The sequence below is a fragment of the Schistocerca serialis genome, chromosome 8, assembly GCF_023864345.2.
Source record: "Schistocerca serialis cubense isolate TAMUIC-IGC-003099 chromosome 8, iqSchSeri2.2, whole genome shotgun sequence".
NCBI classification, from domain to species: Eukaryota; Metazoa; Arthropoda; class Insecta; order Orthoptera; family Acrididae; genus Schistocerca; species Schistocerca serialis.
This window is the reverse complement of record NC_064645.1, coordinates 508,385,616-508,404,961: the sequence shown is the minus strand read 5'-3', so window position 1 is coordinate 508,404,961 and position 19,346 is coordinate 508,385,616. Positions and strand designations below refer to the sequence as shown.

The window sequence follows — 19,346 nt, the reverse complement described above, 5'->3', positions numbered from 1 at the left end:
ATACTGCCTACAGGAAAATTGAAGACACCTTTGGAGAAAAGAGAACCACTTGCATGAATATCAAGAGCTCAGATGGAAACCCAGTTCTAAGCAAAGAAGGGAAAGCAGATAGGTGGAAGGAGTATATAGAGGGTCTCTACAAGAGCGATGTTCTTGAGGACAATATTATGGAAATGGAAGAGGATGTAGATGAAGATGAAATGGGAGGTATGATACTGTGTGAAGAGTTTGACAGAGCACTGAAAGACCTAAGTTGAAACAATGCCCCGGGAGTAGACAACATTCCATTAGAACTACTGATAGCCTTGGGAGAGCCAGCCCTGACAAAACTCTACCATCTGGTGAGCAAGATGTATGAGACAGGCGAAATACCCTCAGACTTCAAGAAGAATATAATAATTCAAATCTCAAAGAAAGCAGGTGTTGACAGATGTGAAAACTACCTATCAGTTTAATAAGCCACGGCTGCAAAATATTGAGCAACCAGTAAAGGAAACAAAAGAAAAATTCGGAGTAGGAATTAAAATCCATGGAGAAGGAACGGAATGGACAATGTCTTGAAAGAAGGATATAAGATGAACATCAACAAAAGCAAAACAAGGATAATGGAATGTAGTCGAATCAAATCGAGTGATGCTGAGGGTGTTGGATTAGGAAATGTGACGCTTACAGTAGTAAATGAGGTTTGCTATTTGGGGAGCAAAATAACTGCTGATGGTCGAAGTAGAGAGGATATAAAATGATGACTGGCAATGGCAAGGAAAGTGTTTCTGAAGAAGAGAAATTTATTAACATTACGTATAGATTTAAGTGTCAGGAAGTCTTTTCTGAAAGTATTTGTATGGAGTGTAGCCATGTATGGAAGTGAAATGTGGACGATAAATAGTTTAGACAAAAAGAGAATAGAAGCTTTCAAAATGTGGTGCTATAGAAGGATACTGAAGAATATATGGGTAGATCACATAACTAATGAAGAGGTATTGAATGGAATTGGGGAGAATAGAAGTTTGTGGCACAACTTGACAAGAAGAAGGGACCAGTTGATAGGACATATTCTGAGGCATCAAGGGATCACCAATTTAGTACTGGAGGGCAGCGCGGAGGGTAAAAATCGTAGAGGGAGACCAAGACATGAATACACTAAACAGATTCAGAAGGATGTAGGTTGCAGTAGGTACTGGGAGATGAAGAAGCTTGCACAGGATAGAGTAGCATGGAGAGCTGCATCAAACCAGTCTCTGGACTGAAGACAACAACAACAATGAAACCAACACATCTTAACAATTTATTGAAAGATATTTTTTGTGTAAAATATAAAATCCTATTAAGTGTAAACTGAAAGCTCTGTTAAAATGTGCATCTCAAACATGGTATGAACACTGTACTTAATTTTATTGTCGTGTAATTAATATAATTTTCGAAGTCACTATATTCCACATATCTGATACAAATTCAAATATTGTCATTGTGTTATGGCTAATTTGTATGTTTGAAAGAAATAGTTATGTTTATACTGTTCCTGTATGTATGTCAAACTGACTTAATGAAATTCTTTTCATCTATAATTACAGAAAACTATAAAATCGACAATGGTGTCATTGTTTGAAACTGTATGTAAGGGAGTGAGTTGGAGAATCTGATGTTTACTGTTGAGATTTTATTTGTGATGAACCTCCTGTATCACTTTGAGTAATAAAATGTCTTAACAACTTATAAAGGTGTACCTATTGTTTCAAGTCACATTGCACGTTGATGGTAATTGTGCCAATCCTGTTCTTGTCAGAATCACCAGGACATCAAATTAGAAGAAGTTAAGTACCTGTTTTACTCTGCCCATCTGAACTATATAATTTCAAACAGACTTATTTGCAGCAAGTTTATTATATCACTCCTAATGAATTTTGAAGAAGAAGTTACGTCTCCGTTTCCACATGGTGATCAGTACCTACAAATAAAATAGAGATTGACAAAGTAATGATTGATGCAGTAATCAGATTTTCATTCCCCTGAAGATAATAATACTAATTATTATTATTATTACAAGGTGTACAACTTTGCTTCCGCGATTTGCCGATAGGTGGCAACAACGGTAAATAGTGGTCAAAAGAAACAGATTGCAGACATCAGGCAGTTAGCTTGGACCTCAGTCAACATAACCTCATTCAAACATTACTTGATTTGTGTCTGCATAATAAAGTTATTCTTGATTGAAAATGTCAGTTTACGAGGCTAATTCTCATCTTTTGCTGTCTTGTTTCAGTATGGAGAAAACAGCAGCTGAGTCTCATCGAAAGCTCTCAAGTATGTATGGTACGGAAGCTATTAGTGAAAGAAAGTGTCATGAGTGGTTTCAACGCTTCAAGAATGGTGATTTTAATGTCATAGACTGGCATAGTGGTGGAAGCGAGAATGTTTTCGAATATGCAGGATTGGGGACACTGCTGAGTGAAGACTCACATCAGACTCAAGAAGAATTGGCATGATTAGTGGGAGTGACACAGCAAGCCATTTCAAAATGTCTCAAGGCTATGGGCATGATTCAGAAAGAAGGAACTAGGGTCCCGTGTGAGCTGAAACCAAGAGACCTTGAATGGCGTTTGTGTGTTTGTGAACAGTTGCTTCAGAAGCAAGAACAGAAGGGATTTCTGCATCACATTGTGACTGGGGACAAAAAATGGGTACTTTATGATAACCCTAAATGCAAAAAATCGTGGGTATATCTCCCCCTTGCTTCCAAGTCGATGACCAAACTGTATATTCACAGCTCCAAGATCATACTCTGCATTTGGTGTTAAAACCATGTGAAATAATCGCAGGTGCTCTTTATCAAACACAATTGATGCATTTGAGCAGAGCATAAAAAGACAAACGGCCGCAATACACCGAGAGACACAATAAAGTGATTTTGCAGCGTGACAACACTCGACCCCAAGTTGCTAAAGAGGTCAAAACATACTTGGAAATATTAAAACGAGAAGGCCTACCCCACCCTCTGTATTCTCCAGACATTGCTCCCTCTGACTATCACCTGTTTAGATCAATGGCGCATGGGCCTGGCTGACCAACACTTACGATCTCATGAAGAAGTCACAAATTGGATTGATTCGTGGATCGCTTCAAAAGATGAACAATTTTTTTGATGTGGGATTCCTACACTGCCCGAAAGATGGGAGAAAGTAGTAGCCAGCGATGGAAAATACTTGGAATGATACATGTGTAACCAATTTGTTTCATTAAAGCCTCAAATGTTGGGGGGGAAAATGGCAGAAGCAAAGTTGTACACCTTCTATTATTCAGTGTGTTTCAATATCCCCGGTGCAAGTCTTTCCATTGGATGCCACTTTGGCAGCTTGCATGTCCCGTACCCTACCTCATTGATTCTACCAGGTAAAGTTAAACATGGGATCTGAAATATATGTTGTTCTTGGAAAATATTCACAGCTCTGAAAGGTAAAGGCTAGGTTAAAGGCAGACTAAAATATTCTATGGTCTGATTAAGAATCAATCTTGTGACTTTTTCATGTCCATGTAGGTGCTTTACCACTAGACCATCAGCAGATTCTCCTTGAAGGTACAGTAATAGACTTCCCAGGATGAATGTAGCTCTGCATTTCCTGGATTGTAAATTATTTGATTAGTCATATTACAATGGGTCCATAGTTCTTAACCTCTGGCATTACTCCTTTATGGGTACTGAGTTGTGAGTCATGTGACACCAGTTAAATAAATGAGTATTTTTGCATGCCTGTGTACTAGAAAAAAAGTAGCAGCCTGAAAGCTACTAACATCTATGTGTTCTGATTTGTTTCTCTCTGCCACACATCAATTAGTTGTATATGAGTGATTGCCTTTCTTAATTTTTGTTGATTGTGTTCATCCTCAAATTCCAAGGAACTAAGAAACAGAGTAAGATTATGTAAAATAAAATAGCAAACATCTGCAATGCTGGCAGATATTTTAACACCATTATGCATAATCCATGCTGTCTATCTCAAAATCCGTAGTAAAGATTTCCCTTATTCCTGTTTAAATTTTGCACTCTTGCAGAATCCCCTGTGTAGTAAACCAGTAGTCCGTGTGTTTACTCCCTTACCACCCTTAGAGCATTAGAATGGAGGCTGAGACCAATTTTTTGTCAGGTCATGGTGAATACAATGTCCTGAAACCATACAGCATCTCAACTTAACTGTAGTTCAGTTAACAGACTAATATCACAGTGTGTCAGGTCATGGTGAATATAATGGCGTGGAACCAAATAGCATCTCAACTTAACTGTAGATCAGTTAACAGGCTAATGTCACTGTGTGTGTATGTGTGTGTGTGTGTGTGTGTGTGTGTGAGTGTGTTGTGTGTGTGCGTCTGTGTGCTGGCAACAAATAATATGTACATCTTCTCTTTTCACACCATTGAACTGCAGACATTTATCGCACTAGTTTGTATTTGTATTATTTCACACCACTGTTCGTGAAAATAAATTATGCATAATATATGTAAGGTTTTCATTAGTGGTTGTAAAGTCATAATGAAACATACCTAGAAGAACACTGATGCCATCTGTCCAGTGATCATACACTTCACATGACGGTGCTATGAAATCCAGTGATTTAGGCTGGTCATCTTCTTCATACGTGATAGAAAAAGCAAAGCTTGCTTCTAATCTTTGATTAGGCCTGTAAGGAAGATTTAGGACATAGTTACTTTGGCAGAATTGCTACTTTAAATTTATGCACAAATTGTTCACATAAAATAACAAGTAAGACGTTAATCAAAGAGCAAGTACAAAGATATCCTACTACCCACAAACAAAATTTCAAAGTAATTTTCAAACTATTTAATATGTCCTTTGTCTACCTTTGCTCATTGTTTAGTTACAGTACATGCTTAGCATTTACATTAAATATCAGCAGAATGTGTTCCAAACTCAAGGAAAATATTTTGCATTAAAGAGCTGCACGCGCGCGCCCACACACACACACACACACACACACACACACACACACACACACTTATGGGGTGTACACCCTGAATGATGGGTGTGTAAGTGAAGAAAGCAAATATAAAAGTCTGTCTTTCAGTGCTGTTTAATAATGTGTAAGCACATGCAAATTTGTGTTGTAATAACACCAAAAGTTGAAGCTTGAAAAATAACAGGAGGAAGGGGTTGCAGCTCATACCTTATACATTATAAGGATAAGACTGAAATTCTTAGTCTGACAGTGAAAGCCTGTGTTTTCTAAACCAAAAGTCCCCTTTGATGTCAATGCATTTTGTCACCTTTTTGCAAGTAAGTAAAGTACATTTCTGTATTGTGATTCTGGTAAATTTGAAAAATACCCATTAATGATTCATTCATTTACTCATTCACACACAGTACTCCAAAACCTCCATCATGAATTGGAGTTGTCAGGGATGTGGAATGAGTCAAGTTGTATATTAAGAGGCAGAAGCAACCTCTGCTGGATAGTTCTATAAAGTACACTTACAACCAATTTCAACTAGTGCTAATCTACCCACACTGATAACTGTGGAAATTATTCTACATTACTTTATCTGTGCGTATTAGGAGAAAATTACTACTTTGAAACAAGTCACCACTGCTTCAGCTATGCTGATCAGTTGCTGTTTTTGTATTATACTTCAAACAATGCATTACGTAACTGTACAGAGATGACTACCAGCTGTCTATGTACTGGCAAAGCAAACATCCATACAGGCTGAATCACCTAAAACTTGCAGCACAAGTATTGTAGAAATGGAAAGTGCTGTTGATGTGTGGTCTTCACCGAATGGATTGGCAGCCAGGGGCTTGTATTTTTTGCCTATAAGCAGACTGTAGTAATGATTAGAAAATGGATTATTTGTGCAGCATATACTTCTTAAATGGAATAGTGGCTATTGACATTAACAAAACAAAAGTTCGATAAATTAGACTATCAGAACTGTTTGCTGTAGGATTCTAGTGTGGGTAAATTAAAATGTCAGTGGTGTTTGTGGCAGGATTCTAGTGTGACTTGTTTACAAGAAATTGTATTCTGAAAAGTTCCAACTCCAATACTTGTTTGTGCCATTCAACCTGTGTGGTTCCCAGGTACAATGTCATTATGTTTGCTTACTGTGTAGTTGTGTGTTCCTTGATGCATTGTGACTTGCTACGCAGTTAGTGTGTCACAGTCCAAGCATTAACTTTTGAGTGAACAACGAGATTTATCAATGCACAAAAAGGTGACATGCTCATTGTGTATGTAGAATGTAGGAAAAGTACAGTTTGTTCTTGTGTGGCTTACACAACAAGCTATCTCAATGCTCTTACCAGTGTTGCAGTTGGTCCACACATTAGCTCCCACACAATCACACGAGAAAGTGGCGTGATTCAGGCAAGTGTCCTATGCTTCTCCAGTGAGATAGGTTCTACCCCTACCATATTTCTCTCCATCAAGAGCTGCATGGAAATGCTTAAGAGAATCATGTTAACTGCTGCACACAGGCATTAAGACAGGATACACCAGATGTGTCTTATTTACTAATGAAGCCGCGTTTACCAACCATGGCCAAATAAACCAGTGAAACATGCGCTATTGATATGTTGAAAATCCCCATTGGCTGGATCAGCCATTGGCTTTATCAGGTGGAACATCAGTGTCCACTGAGTATAAACATGTGGTGTGGGATAGTGAACCATCAGCTCGTAGGGCCATTTTTCATAGATGGAACACTTGAATGTACGCTAGTGTTGTAGTCTCCTAATAGACCGTCTAGAAGATGTTCCTCTGCAGACTAGGAAGATGTTCCTCTGCAGACTAGGAGGAACCTGTGGTACCAACATGATGGCTGTCCGGCCCATAGTATACGAAGTACTACAGCATGTCTTCACAAATTGTTTCTAAATTTTTGGATTGGACGCAGAGCATGTGTACCTTGGCTGCCCTTATCCCCAGATTTGACACCCGTAAAGTTTTTCTGTGGGGAAAGCTGAAAGAAGCTGCTTACAATGACATACTAACTACACCTGATGATAAGCAATGACGTATTACTGCAGCCTGCTTGGACATCTCCATTGCAATGCTAGCACATGTGCTACGGATGGTCAGTAGTCTCATTACTGGTCAGAATCCACATAACTATTGTATGCACTTATGTTGTTCTTTAGTGTGTGCTACAACAGGTATTGTACAACTGTCGGTGTGGGAACTTTTCAAAATATGATACCTCATTAGCTACTTGCTCTAGAATTCTGCAATGTCAATAGGTATTGTTCCATTTAAGAATGTGTATGTTGCACAAAAATTACACTTTATAGGTATTATTATAATCTGTTGATTGGCTAATAGTATGAGCCCCAGAACACCAACAATGTGTTCTGTGAAAACTGAACATCAGTAGCATCTGCCATTGCTGCAATATTTGCTGTGCAAGTTCTTGGTGTTCACCGTCTATAATCTTGAACAGTGTCTGAAAAGCCTCACACACATAACTGTTGTAACTGTGAATATTTAGCATCATCAATGTCTCATGAGACAGTCATGGTAATAACGAAGGTACAAAACACCAATCATCAGTTTGCCAAAATCTGCAGGCATTTTAAAAATGTGAAATGCTTTGACATAATTAATATAGGATGTAGAGTCCATACATAACATGGACTACATCTCAATGGCTTGGGGAAAGAGTACCTGGCAAATCTGATAACCAAGGAAATAAACAACATGAAAATGATTTCAAAAGCAAAACAATAATTGCAACTCTATCATTAGCCCCAACAGAAATGACAACAGCACTTCTAAAAGAGATAGAAGTGATAGAACTGTAAATAGTGATGTAACTGTCAAAAGTACCAGAAAAAGTGCAAAATAAGGTGAGGATCAACAGAAGCAACAGTGGAAAATGAAGTGCTCAACAAGAAGACTATTTGTCATCCAAATGACTTTTTGGACAAAGACAAGAAATACAAGAAGTCGCCAAGGTAAGCAGTGCTTAGTTTTTTTCAGTTCTCCACCAAAGTATCCACTCCATAAGAAATAAAGTGCAACAGCTAGAAGTTGAACTGCATATTACTGATAGTTGACTTGCTTGCAACATTGTTGCAGGGGATCTGCAATAAGCACATGTCTAAAAGGAGGAATTATGTATAAAATTAGAAATGACATTATTTCATTAAGTGAAGAAGAATATGTAGAGGCCCTATATGTTCCAAAGACTAACTATACTACATATTTACTGCTCTGCCAATGGTGACATGTATATTACCATTGCAATATTAATTCAAGTATTGGACATACTTTCTAATCCTAAGGACAAAATTCTCATTTGTGGAGATTTAAACAATCAACACAATGAACCCATTCTTGAACAGCTATACAGCTGTAGAATATCACTTGTGATTAACACTGCTAAAATGCTAACCAAGCTTTCAGCATCAATCATTTACCATATGCTAACTGACATAGAGAAAGAAAGTTGCAATGTTGTTGTATATTACCTTGGTCACTAAGATCAATCCAGTCAGCCATAGGAAAGAAAATTAAAATCCTGACATACTGAATAGTTTTCTCTTAGCCAAAAAGAGTTGAATTTGCCACACAGATGAACAGTGAAACATGGGTAGGAGTGTACATGGAGATCAGCATTGATGGGAAGTTCTTGAAGCTTCTCACAGTATTTGAATTCAAAGTTGAAGCAGTGCTTCCGAAAGTACTAAGAGTCGTTAACAAAACAAAAATAACCGTAACCCTCAAGCAAAAGCAGCCAAAATGATCACACATTTCAAAAGTACTACCAGACATACAAAAATATATAGAGAGAAGCATAAAAATGTCCCAAAGTGGTAAATTTGTAGAAAAGACAGAAAATGAAATCAAAGCAGCCTAGAATGTCACCTAACTAGAGATAAGTAGGAGAGACTAAACAAGTAAACATAGAACTTTAGCACAGTGGTAGCACGATACATGATCCCACAGAGCAAGCAACCTCTGCGAACCAACATTTCAGTAACATAGCTACCAAGCTACAACAGTAAAGTAATGTGCACATACCTGAAAGCCATGCACATTAGCAGTGTGTTGTCACTCGAGAGAGTGACTTCCAATGGAGCCCACCATGGGCAAGACCTATTTAAACCCTGTCATGCTGCACTCGCATTCAGTTATCATGTTATTACTGCTTGCATACATTTGCCTTATGTAATTGTGTTTAGTGCATGTTATGGTGATTGGTGTACATGCCACAGTCTAATAAAGTTGTACTACATTCTTGGTTGTTTTGTGTGTTTAAGTTACAACACATGTGACAATGAGTGTAGGATTGCTCTCCGTGTGGTTTTCAGTCTCAGGTTAGTCCTCCATTCCGTCTACAATGTCTGATGGTGCTACTGATGAGTTTTTCCACCGGCTAATTGATCAGCTAGGGGTTCGTACTGTGGTGTTGCAGCATACCAGTCAACAGTAGGAGGTATTGCAAATGTTTGCCTCTGTTTTGGCCAGTTTGGGTCTGTCACAATCTTATGTGTCACCCCTTGTATTTCCTCTTTTCGCCCCTTGCACCTCCTGTTTTGTCTGTTGCTAACCTGCTTATTTATCCCCCACTGTTTCTGGATTGCAATGAGTCTGCCAAAGAATGGGATGTCTACAAAAAACGTTTGTGGCACCATTTTAATGCATTTGAATTGACTAATGTTACTTTGTCCTGTGCTTTTGTTTTGTCTTGGTCATCACCACACATGTATCAACTCCTTTGCTGACTGGCCCCCCTGCAGGCTCCATCTTCACCCTCTTTTGATAACACAAGTGATCTTCTTTCAAAATACTTCTGGAAACGGACGTACGTCATTGCACTTGCAAGTTGACACTCGTGTTGCCGTGTTTGTACCCAACCTGCAAATGTACAAGATCTTGGGTTCTCCCCTTTTAGCACCAGTCTCACATACATTAGTCACCTACAATTAACAAAGCTTTCTGATGTTAACTAGTTTCTTGGCCCATCACATCTAAATCTTTGATTCGTCCTTGACTTTTGTGGTGGTGATCAAAGCATGCACCAAAACTTTGTTTTGTTTGGATGCCTTTAATCATCTTGGATTTACTATTTCTGATGTTAAACTCATCTCTGATCAAGTGCCTTTTATGTAACTCAACTCTTTATGCTCTAAATTTCCCGCCCTGTTTTCTGTGGGTTTAGGTTGTGCCAATAATTTCAAAGCCCACATCACCAAGAAGTATTCGGCCAAACCCCAATTCTTTCAGGCTCACCCGGTGCTGATGGCACTCCATGACCAAGTCAATGTGGAGCTCAACCGCTTCATGGCCTCTGGGGGTCGTCCAATCGATCTCATTCAGTGAATGGGCTACCCCATTAATCATTGCCGAGAAGCCATCAGGATGGTTACATTTTTGCGGTGATTTCAGTTTCTGTCAATGCTCAGTCTATCATTGACATGTATCCCATGGTGTGCCCTGATGAACTTTTTTCTAAGCTCACTAGTGGTCAGTATTTTCCCAAGATCAACATATCTGATGCATATTCGCAGCTTCCCATTGATGCTGACTCTCAACGGGCCTTGGTCATTAACACACCTTTTGGCTTGTATCAATACTTGTAGTTATTGTTTGATGTGACCAGTGCCCTGTCAATTTCTCAACAGTTTCTCAATTAACTCATATGAGGTCTGTGCCTGGCTGTGCCAAATGTCTTGATGACATTGTTTCTTCTACTCCTCCACTGCTGAACATCTCAACAACTTATTACACTCTTTTTGGTGTTACAGGCCACAAGATTAGAAAGGAATTCTGTTGCTGATCTTGGGTTAGAGGTATCAAGCCCCTTTTTCAGAATGTGTGTGCTGCTATGGCTCTACCACATCCTGTGTCGGTCAAGGAACTCCAGGTTTTTTTGTGTAAAACTGCTTATTACCATCAGTTTCTGCCAGGGGTAGCATCGGTTGCACAATTGATACATGCCTTACTGCATAAGGGGACATTTTTCCACTGGTCACACGCATGTGAAACAGAGTTTTACAAACTGAAGTCTATGTTACAATCTGTGCCTTGCCTTGTAACACAATGTATGGTGTAAAATTTCACCTCATCATGGATCACAAGCCATTAGTTTCATTGTTGAACCCCTCAGCATTGTTGCCAGACAAAGCAGTGCATCGTCTTCAATGTTGGGTGCTGTTCCTCTGTTGGTACAACTTCAAGATTCACTTCCATCCCACAGCTAAACATATGAATGCTGATGCACTCTCCTTGTCTTACAACTGGTCCAGGTCCAATTTTTGACCAAGAGGAGTTACTCGGTTTCCACTTTGATGAATGTTCTCAACAAACTGTCAATGGCTTTCTAATCACAAGTGCTTCAGTCATATAAGCTGGTGCTATCAATCCAATTTTACAGAAAGTGATACACTGCGTTCAGCATGGCCAGCCTGAGGAACCTCCATCATGGGTATCTGAACCCCTCCGTAACTATGTGTTTCGACTCCATTTCTCTGTCATTGATGGTGTTCTCCTACTTGATATGGACTATTCAAATCCTTCTGTAGTGGTTCCCTCAGCTTTTTGTTTGGAGATCCAGCAATTGCTGCATGCTGATCACTGGGAGATGCTATGCACCAAGGAGTTAGCCTGCTGTCATGTTTTTTGGCCTGCTTTGGATGGCAACATCACTCATTTTGTTCCGCTGTTTTCCCAATATGCATTGGAGCAAGCTGCCATCTGGGCAGCATTGTTTCTGTGGCATCAGCCTTCACAGGCGTGGGACCATCTCCACATTGATTTCACTGGCCCTTTCCTTAAGGCAAGCTGGCTCTTAGTAATTGATGTATCCTCTTGGTTCCCATATGTTGTTCATTGCCCATCAATTTTGGCAGCCCTATTGAAAATTTGTTCCATCGAAGGACTTCTGGTAGTGTTGCTCTCTGATAATGATCCTCAGTTTATGTCACAGAAATTTGCCTCCTGCAACGGTTTTGAGAGATCAGCCACATTTTACATTTTGGCCCCGCCCTTCAACCTGCAGTCCAATGGTGAGCCCGAAAGGTTAGTTAGAACATTCAAAATGCAAATGAAAAAGTATGTGACTCAGTCCTCATCCGACATTGCCTTGGATCAATTTGTCTTCCTATCAGTTCAAGCCGTTTGGTGACAACAGCCCTGCCGAACTGCTCTACAGGTGCCAATCCGGAATGCTTCTGCATCTTCTGTGACCCGGCCAGGGATGCCAACCCATGCAGCCATCATCCTGTTTCCAGCCAGAGTGGCTGTCTAGACACATGGGTTTGGTCAGTGCCCAAAATGGATTTCCGCCGCCATCTCCTGACGCTGCGTCCACCTCCTTGCGATGTCCGTACAGAGGAGGGCCCTTGTGCATGTCATTGTGACCAGTTGCGCCTGTGTGTGAATGATCGGACAACCCTGGCTGGGACACTGACATTGCCAAGCCAGTCTGCATCAGTTCACAGATCACCTGATGTGAATGGGTCCCTGCCATGACATACGAGAGGTCCCACATCACCAGGGGACGAACCTGGTGCAGCTTCTCCAGTACCACTACCAGTACTGATGCAGCTGCTGTCCACACCGGAGCCATCTCCTCCACCTCAGTTGCCAACTATGGGGGCACCATCACCGTCAGGCCCTGGACCTGTCGCGGACAGGTAGCTTGCATCTGTGTCACCCATCTTACAATATGGACTGACACGAGAAGGTGGACTGCGATGCTGCCCTCGCCCCAGGTAGTTCCAATCATACACCCCAGTATCAGCACGTTGTCTGAGTCAGAGCCTTGTGGAGGAAGATGTCATTTACATCTCGCATATTGGAGTTGTGCCCCAAGGTAAGAGGTATGAAGTAATGTGCGCACACTTGAAAGCTGCTTGCATTAGCAGTGTGTTGTCATCTGTGAGAGTGCACCAAGGAAGAGCTATACTGTGAACTTCCGATAGAGCCTGCCACAGGGGAGTATCTATTTAAACCCTGCCACATTACGCTTGTGCACAGTTATCATGTTGTTACTGCTTGCATACATTTGGCTTATCTTATTGTGTTCACTGTGTGTTATGGTGGGCAATGTTGCATGGAACCCAAAAAATAAAACCTCAGGAAGTATAGATGAAGTGCCTGTTTGCTTGCTGAAGTATGCAAAAGTCCTGCCTCGACATTAGAAAGGGGTTACAAAATTATAGGCCCCTCTCTCTACTGTCACTGTTTTCAAAAGTATTGTAAACCATAATGAAGGTTAGGCTCATGGAGTACTTAACAAAGTATGATTTTTCGTGTGTTTCAGGCACAGGAGCAATGAAGCTCAATTTACAAATGGTGTTTTGGAAGTGCTAGGCAAAGGAGATCATATAACAGGCATCTTCCTGGACTTTACAAAAACGTTTTATGCAATAGGTCACACAACTCTGTTAAATAAACTGGGTGTAAGAGAGATAGGAAATGAATGGTTTCATGTGTAGAAATCTCTCAAGCAAACTTCAGTCATACCATAAAACACCTTTATAACCCAGAATACATCAATATTAGTGCTTGGCCCAATGTACTTCTTGATATTACTGCCCTCAGGGAGCAAGTAGCTTCAGTATGCACTGCACTTAAAATAATAAGTTCTGTGTGTAGTAGCTCATACTCTAGAACAATATATTTTGTATACGTTCATTCTACAATTAGTTATGGGATAACCTTCAAGGGAACAGATGAGCAGAATATACAAAAACTCTTTAAGCTACAAAAAAGGACTGTATAAATTACAACAAAAAGTAATGCAAGAACTCATTGCATAGACTTGTTTACATCTGTGGGAATCTGACTGTTTGATGTGTATGCATTTTGCGAACAGTGATCCAATAAAAAAATACATTGAAATGAACATGGAATGAAATCCAGCCACTGCTTACATCTCAATAGAAAAAACAAATAAAAACCCAAAAATGCAATCAAATTATAGAACAACCTTCCACAAGATATCTAAGGCAAAAGTGAAGTATAAGTCTTCAGGAATATCCTAAAAATGATATGTCAAAGATTACCTGAAATGATATGTAAATTTTGTTGACAGTAGTGCTAATAATTAACTACTGTGATTAAGAGTCAGTTTACAACATGTTCAATAGAATAGTGAAATATGATGTACAAAAATGTGACATAGTAAATCAAATAATATGTGGATCTATTTATGTGTTTGTAATTGTATACATTGGTGTATTTATGTTTCTGTATTATATGATGTGTTGACAACATCCATACGTTTTATATTTTCTATGGATGGAGAGAGAGAGAGAGAGAGAGAGAGAGAGAGAGAGAGAGAGAGAGAGTGTGTGTGTGTGTGTGTGTGTCCACCATCTCCGAAACCTCTGGATTGGTTTCAACCAGATTTGATACAAATACTACTTGCTGTATTTAAGTCAGCACTGTGGCTGTTAGATTCTTTTAGCTCTAATAGGAGTGGAGGTACTAAAGTGAAAAGAATTTTTCAACCCCTGACATTCATGCTGCCCTGCACAACAGGTGCAGGGTTACACTTGCGGATGGACAGACAAGTGGTACATGTTTTAAGTGGACCATGGGTACTTATACTGTGGCAGCAGGACACCACAATAGTTCATCTTGATCCAGTGTAAGGAGGGAGAGGATGAGATGGATGGGTAGTGAGACAACGGGCGATGAGATGCACAGGAAAGGCAGGAAGAGGAGATGGACAGACAGAAAGGTGGCAGTAAGAGATGGGCCAGAGAAAGGTGGGAGGATGAGGTGGACGGAGAGATGGGGCAGGAGGAGATGTATAGATAGAAAGAGAGTAGGAAGAGATGAAAAGAGACAGGTAAGTGGAGAATACGTAGAGGGGGAGTTGGCCTATGAAGCTAGGTAGGAGATTAGTACATAGAATGGGAAGGAGGGAATGGACGAAGGGAGGGGGGAGGAGGGGGTGGTAAGAGTTAGAGGAGGAGGAGATGGACAGAGAGGCGGGGATGAGGGTATGGGCAGACATGGGTGAGGATGAGATGTTCATAGAGAGGGGGAGGATGAGATGGGCACCGAAAAATGAGGAGGAGGTATAAACAGATAGATGATGGAGGCGGAGATGGTCAGAGACAGGGAGGAGGAGGAGGAGGAAGAGGTAGACAGACACTTGGTTTGCATATTAAATGGATTATGGATACTTATACCGTGGAAACAAGACGCGCCATTAGTCGATACATTGCAAGTAAAGTCCTCACAGTTGGGAATGCTGTGGACAACTTTCAACTGTGAAGCACTATTAATTACAAAATCACAACAGTACCTGTCAACATAGCACAGTTTTCTTGATATGACACTGGAGAGACAGGTCACATTATTTCATTTACAATTATGGATTGCAGTAAATAAACAATTCACATCACCTGCACAGAGTGATTGGAGGGGGAAGAAGTGGACAGAGAGAGAGGGCTGAAGGTAGGTGGAGATGTGTGCAGTATATATGTCTAATACATACATTGGTGAAATCATAGGGAAAATGCAAATAAATAAATAAAAATAAATAAAAATAGGTTCTGGAATTATGCTGAAATTGTCATCGTTTAGTCCAAACACTAGTAAATTGTATATGTAGTTACTACTGAAGTTTTTCTTTACTTTGATTTGGAATATATGGGAATTTTCAGTTTTGTGCCTGACATCTGCTGGCAGCCTGTAGTACACTTTTCCATAACAGCATAAAATCCTATTCTGATCTCTAGACAGGGATACATAGTCCATATGAAAATTAACTTTTGCATCTAGTACTGTTGTTATGAAATGTTAAGTTCATTCCAATTTCTCTCAGGAATCCCTGAAGGTCCCCAAAGAGGCTTCTCCAAGACGTTCAGATGTCAACTCTATACTGTGTTCTTATTGCATGTTTCTGTAAAATACATATTTTCTTTCACTTTAGCTTCATTGCCTTAGAAGTCAATGCCATAGTGCAATATACAGTAAAAATATGCTAGCAGTCTTGTCTATAGGTCAAGATAATGAGATTTCAAGTCCAAAGCAGCCAGAACTGAGTTTTTTTAGTTATACTTATCCACTCACTGACAGAGCCATGTCAGTTCATTACCAACTGGATGCCCAAGAACTTCAGACATCGAGCCTCAGTCAGTGTACGCCTATTTGTATCTACTTCGGTACTGTAAGTAATTTTTATTTTTGTGGCATTGCATAACATGTTAAAAAAAATAGATCAACAGTTAAGATGTTACATGTGAAACAGCTGTAAGCCTGCTCCATTATTCTCCTGTCTGTGTCTGGTGTGGTTGTGTCTGGGCTGTTTGTCAATGTACCTCTGTCATCAGCATATATCATATAACTTGCTAATGTAACCATTTATTTTATATTGTTAGGACAATACTCCACTCATGCAAAAAGAAGGTTCTTCATGCCATACCATCCATACCATTTTAGTTTCCCTAGTGCTCATGTCTGATGTTTATAACCAAAGGCCTTGACAAGATTACAGAAAACGCCAACAGGATAATTTCTAATAGAATAACACCCATTTCAGTTGTAATAATGATTGATTAAACCCACAACCGTTTTTGGCTGTTAAAATGAGGAGGTTCTCTGCAGAATTGGTGAGGAAAGGAATATATGGAAAACACTGACAAGAAGAAGAGACAGGATGGTAGGACATCGGGGAATAACTTCCATGGTACTAGAGAGATCTGTAGAGCATAAAAACAAAACTGTAGAGGAAGATGGAGATTGGAATACATCCAGAAAGGAAATATGTTGCAAATGCTACTCTGCGATGAGGAGGTTGGCACAAGAGAGGAATTTGTGGCAGGTTGCATCAAAGCAATCAGAAGATTGGTAACTCAAAAAAAGAAAAGAAAAATATCCCTTCTTCAGGTGTATAAAATATTATTGTACTTGGTCATGCATAACACGATGGGTTAGTCAGTGCAAAGGCTAGAAGTCACTGCATCTTGGGTGGAAACAGTTTGCTGTTGAGCAGCTGCACACCATGGATGCCAACAAAGACTGAATGGAGGACCATGTTGGAGGTCTAGATGCATGGAGTGGTGCAGGCATCTCCAGTGTGGCCCTCTACGCAGTCCATGTTGGAGTCTGTGGCATACAGCTGCTCGACAACGGGCAGTTCCCACTCAAGGTGCAGTGACTTGGAACCTTTGGACTGAGTGGCCTGACCATGTGTTATGCATGACCTAATACAATAATTTTTTCACACTAGATGATGGGATTTTAACATGGGATTAATAACTGGTTGTGGCTTGAATGAATCATTATTGCAACTGAAGCATGTCATTCTATTAAACACACCTCTCAGTAGTGGATGTCCTAAAAACGAAATTTTAGCATAATTTTTCATGTTTAGTTCTACTATTATTGAGTTCATGAGATCATAAAATAACTGACTTTAGTAGCCAATGATTTGAATTTCATATAATCTATCTCACTGTTGACAGTTGAAAGTTATTTGGCTTACCAAATTTATTGTTTCCCACCTAATAATGCTCTAAATTCTCCTTGTCTTGTTCTCTAAATCTTCAATCTTTTGTACATAGTGTATGGCTTTTGCCTTATTTATGGTATAATAAAGTACTGCTTGTAGTTTGGTTTCAAGTCTTGATAAATAACAGCTAATCCTCTGCATTAAGTAAAGTTCTCTTTCCCCCTCTTGTTGTGGCACAAGATATGTTGATCACAGATGTGAGCTACGCTTTTTCTTGGCTTCCTCTTCCACTTTCCCTAACCTGTTGTCAAGCAAAACTGAATTCATAATGCTGTAAGGATATTTTTAGGAAAGAATTATATTTCTTATCTGCTTTGTGCCCTTAGTAAACGAGCCTCATTTTTCACACTGTAAATTCTTTCTGAATAGTGTAAATAGGTCAGAATTTAAACTTCCATGAAATTATACTTTTTCCTTCATACAAAATGTGATTAATGGGGATACTTTACTGTTGCCTTTTGATCATAATGATCAAACAAAAAATTATAAGAATCACATGTATTTCACGAAAGACAGTACCGTTTAAAAATAAATTATGAATGACAGTTACATTGCCTCCTTATATTCTTGTCTGGAATATTACTGTTGGATCAAACCAAAACTGAACATCAGTAACTCATGGTGCCCTCTATCAGAACTATCAGTGTTAAAATCAATATTGAAATCACCCCATACAATCACATCCCAGTTATTTCTGCCATTATCACCTCCTCTAATCGCATAATGAAGTTTAAAACATCTCCTGTTTGGGGTCATGACTGTCAGACTTGCTATCTTGTATGTTTCAATTCTGTTACTGAAATACAGTACTGATAGAACTGTTCAATGCAGTAATCACATGGAATGAACAATCGTCCCCTCTTTTTCTTATTATACCTGCAGTAATATGGTATTAACTTGTATTCATCTCCATTAGGTGCATCTGTCTAATTTCTGTGAATTCTAAATGATGTTCTTATGGTTAGCATGTCTGTAGAAAATCAGTTCTTAAACTTATTGTGCACACTATGCATTTGTCATCCATATTATACATTCGTCATCCATCAATTGTTTATAGGTAGGTGGTTTAGATGTTGTACACAAGTCTTATTTTGCAACCAATTGAAGAGTAGAGTGTAAATTATCTCCATCATTGGTTAAATGAATGCTGTGATAACCCTAAATTAGGCAAATTCACTATGCAGATGAATTACAATTTCATTATTAAAAAAAACGAGTAACAAAAATCATACAAAAATTAACAAATTAGTTGTAAAGTATAAATTCTTCTAAAATAGATTTTTAAAATGAGTGCCATAAGACAATCTAAAATTTGAAACATTTTGGATAATAGAAGCAATAGATTCCCATAAGTCAGAAACTTACTTTGCGTTTTTTATATGGGGACATTTCAGTCCCGTAACTAAATCTCTGATATCCGACACTGATATTTTACATGGACACTCTGGACGATTCTCATCTATGCAGTCCCCATAGTGAATAACTTTGTGATTAGGTGATAGATATGCAAACCACAGTTTTTGTTTGCCTTTCTGAAATACAAAGTTCTATGTATATTCTTTTGCAAGCACAGAGACAAGTCTAGTGCAAACTGTAAATTAAATGAATAAATTTTGCACACTAATGCAAAGGGATCAAAAACAAGACTTATTTATTAATAAAACTATATTCTTGAATACTTCGATTAGATAAGGCTGAGTATGTACTTATTTTTTCAGGTATTTACTTTAAACATTGCATTGTTTTCAGAGAATAATATTTCTCTATTCAAGAATTAAATCAGTACTAAAACTTAAATGAAACACTTATTCATTTTCACAAGGCATTTGATGTTAATGTTATTTCAACAAGGCCTTGTGGTA

The 19,346-nt window shown here is 39.1% G+C and overlaps 1 protein-coding gene across 1 annotated transcript in view; it reads right to left on the bottom strand.

Annotated features, from left to right (window-relative positions):
* Nucleotides 1-19,346, bottom strand: part of LOC126417098 (engulfment and cell motility protein 1-like) — a 65,315-nt gene that overhangs the window by 23,163 nt on the left and 22,806 nt on the right. Inside the window, exons 3-4 of the mRNA XM_050084992.1 lie at nucleotides 18,850-19,016; nucleotides 4,534-4,670 (exon numbers count right to left, since the gene is read on the bottom strand). Of these exons, the coding sequence (XP_049940949.1) occupies nucleotides 4,534-4,670; nucleotides 18,850-19,016 (304 nt within the window). The remainder of the gene's footprint in view (nucleotides 1-4,533; nucleotides 4,671-18,849; nucleotides 19,017-19,346) is intronic.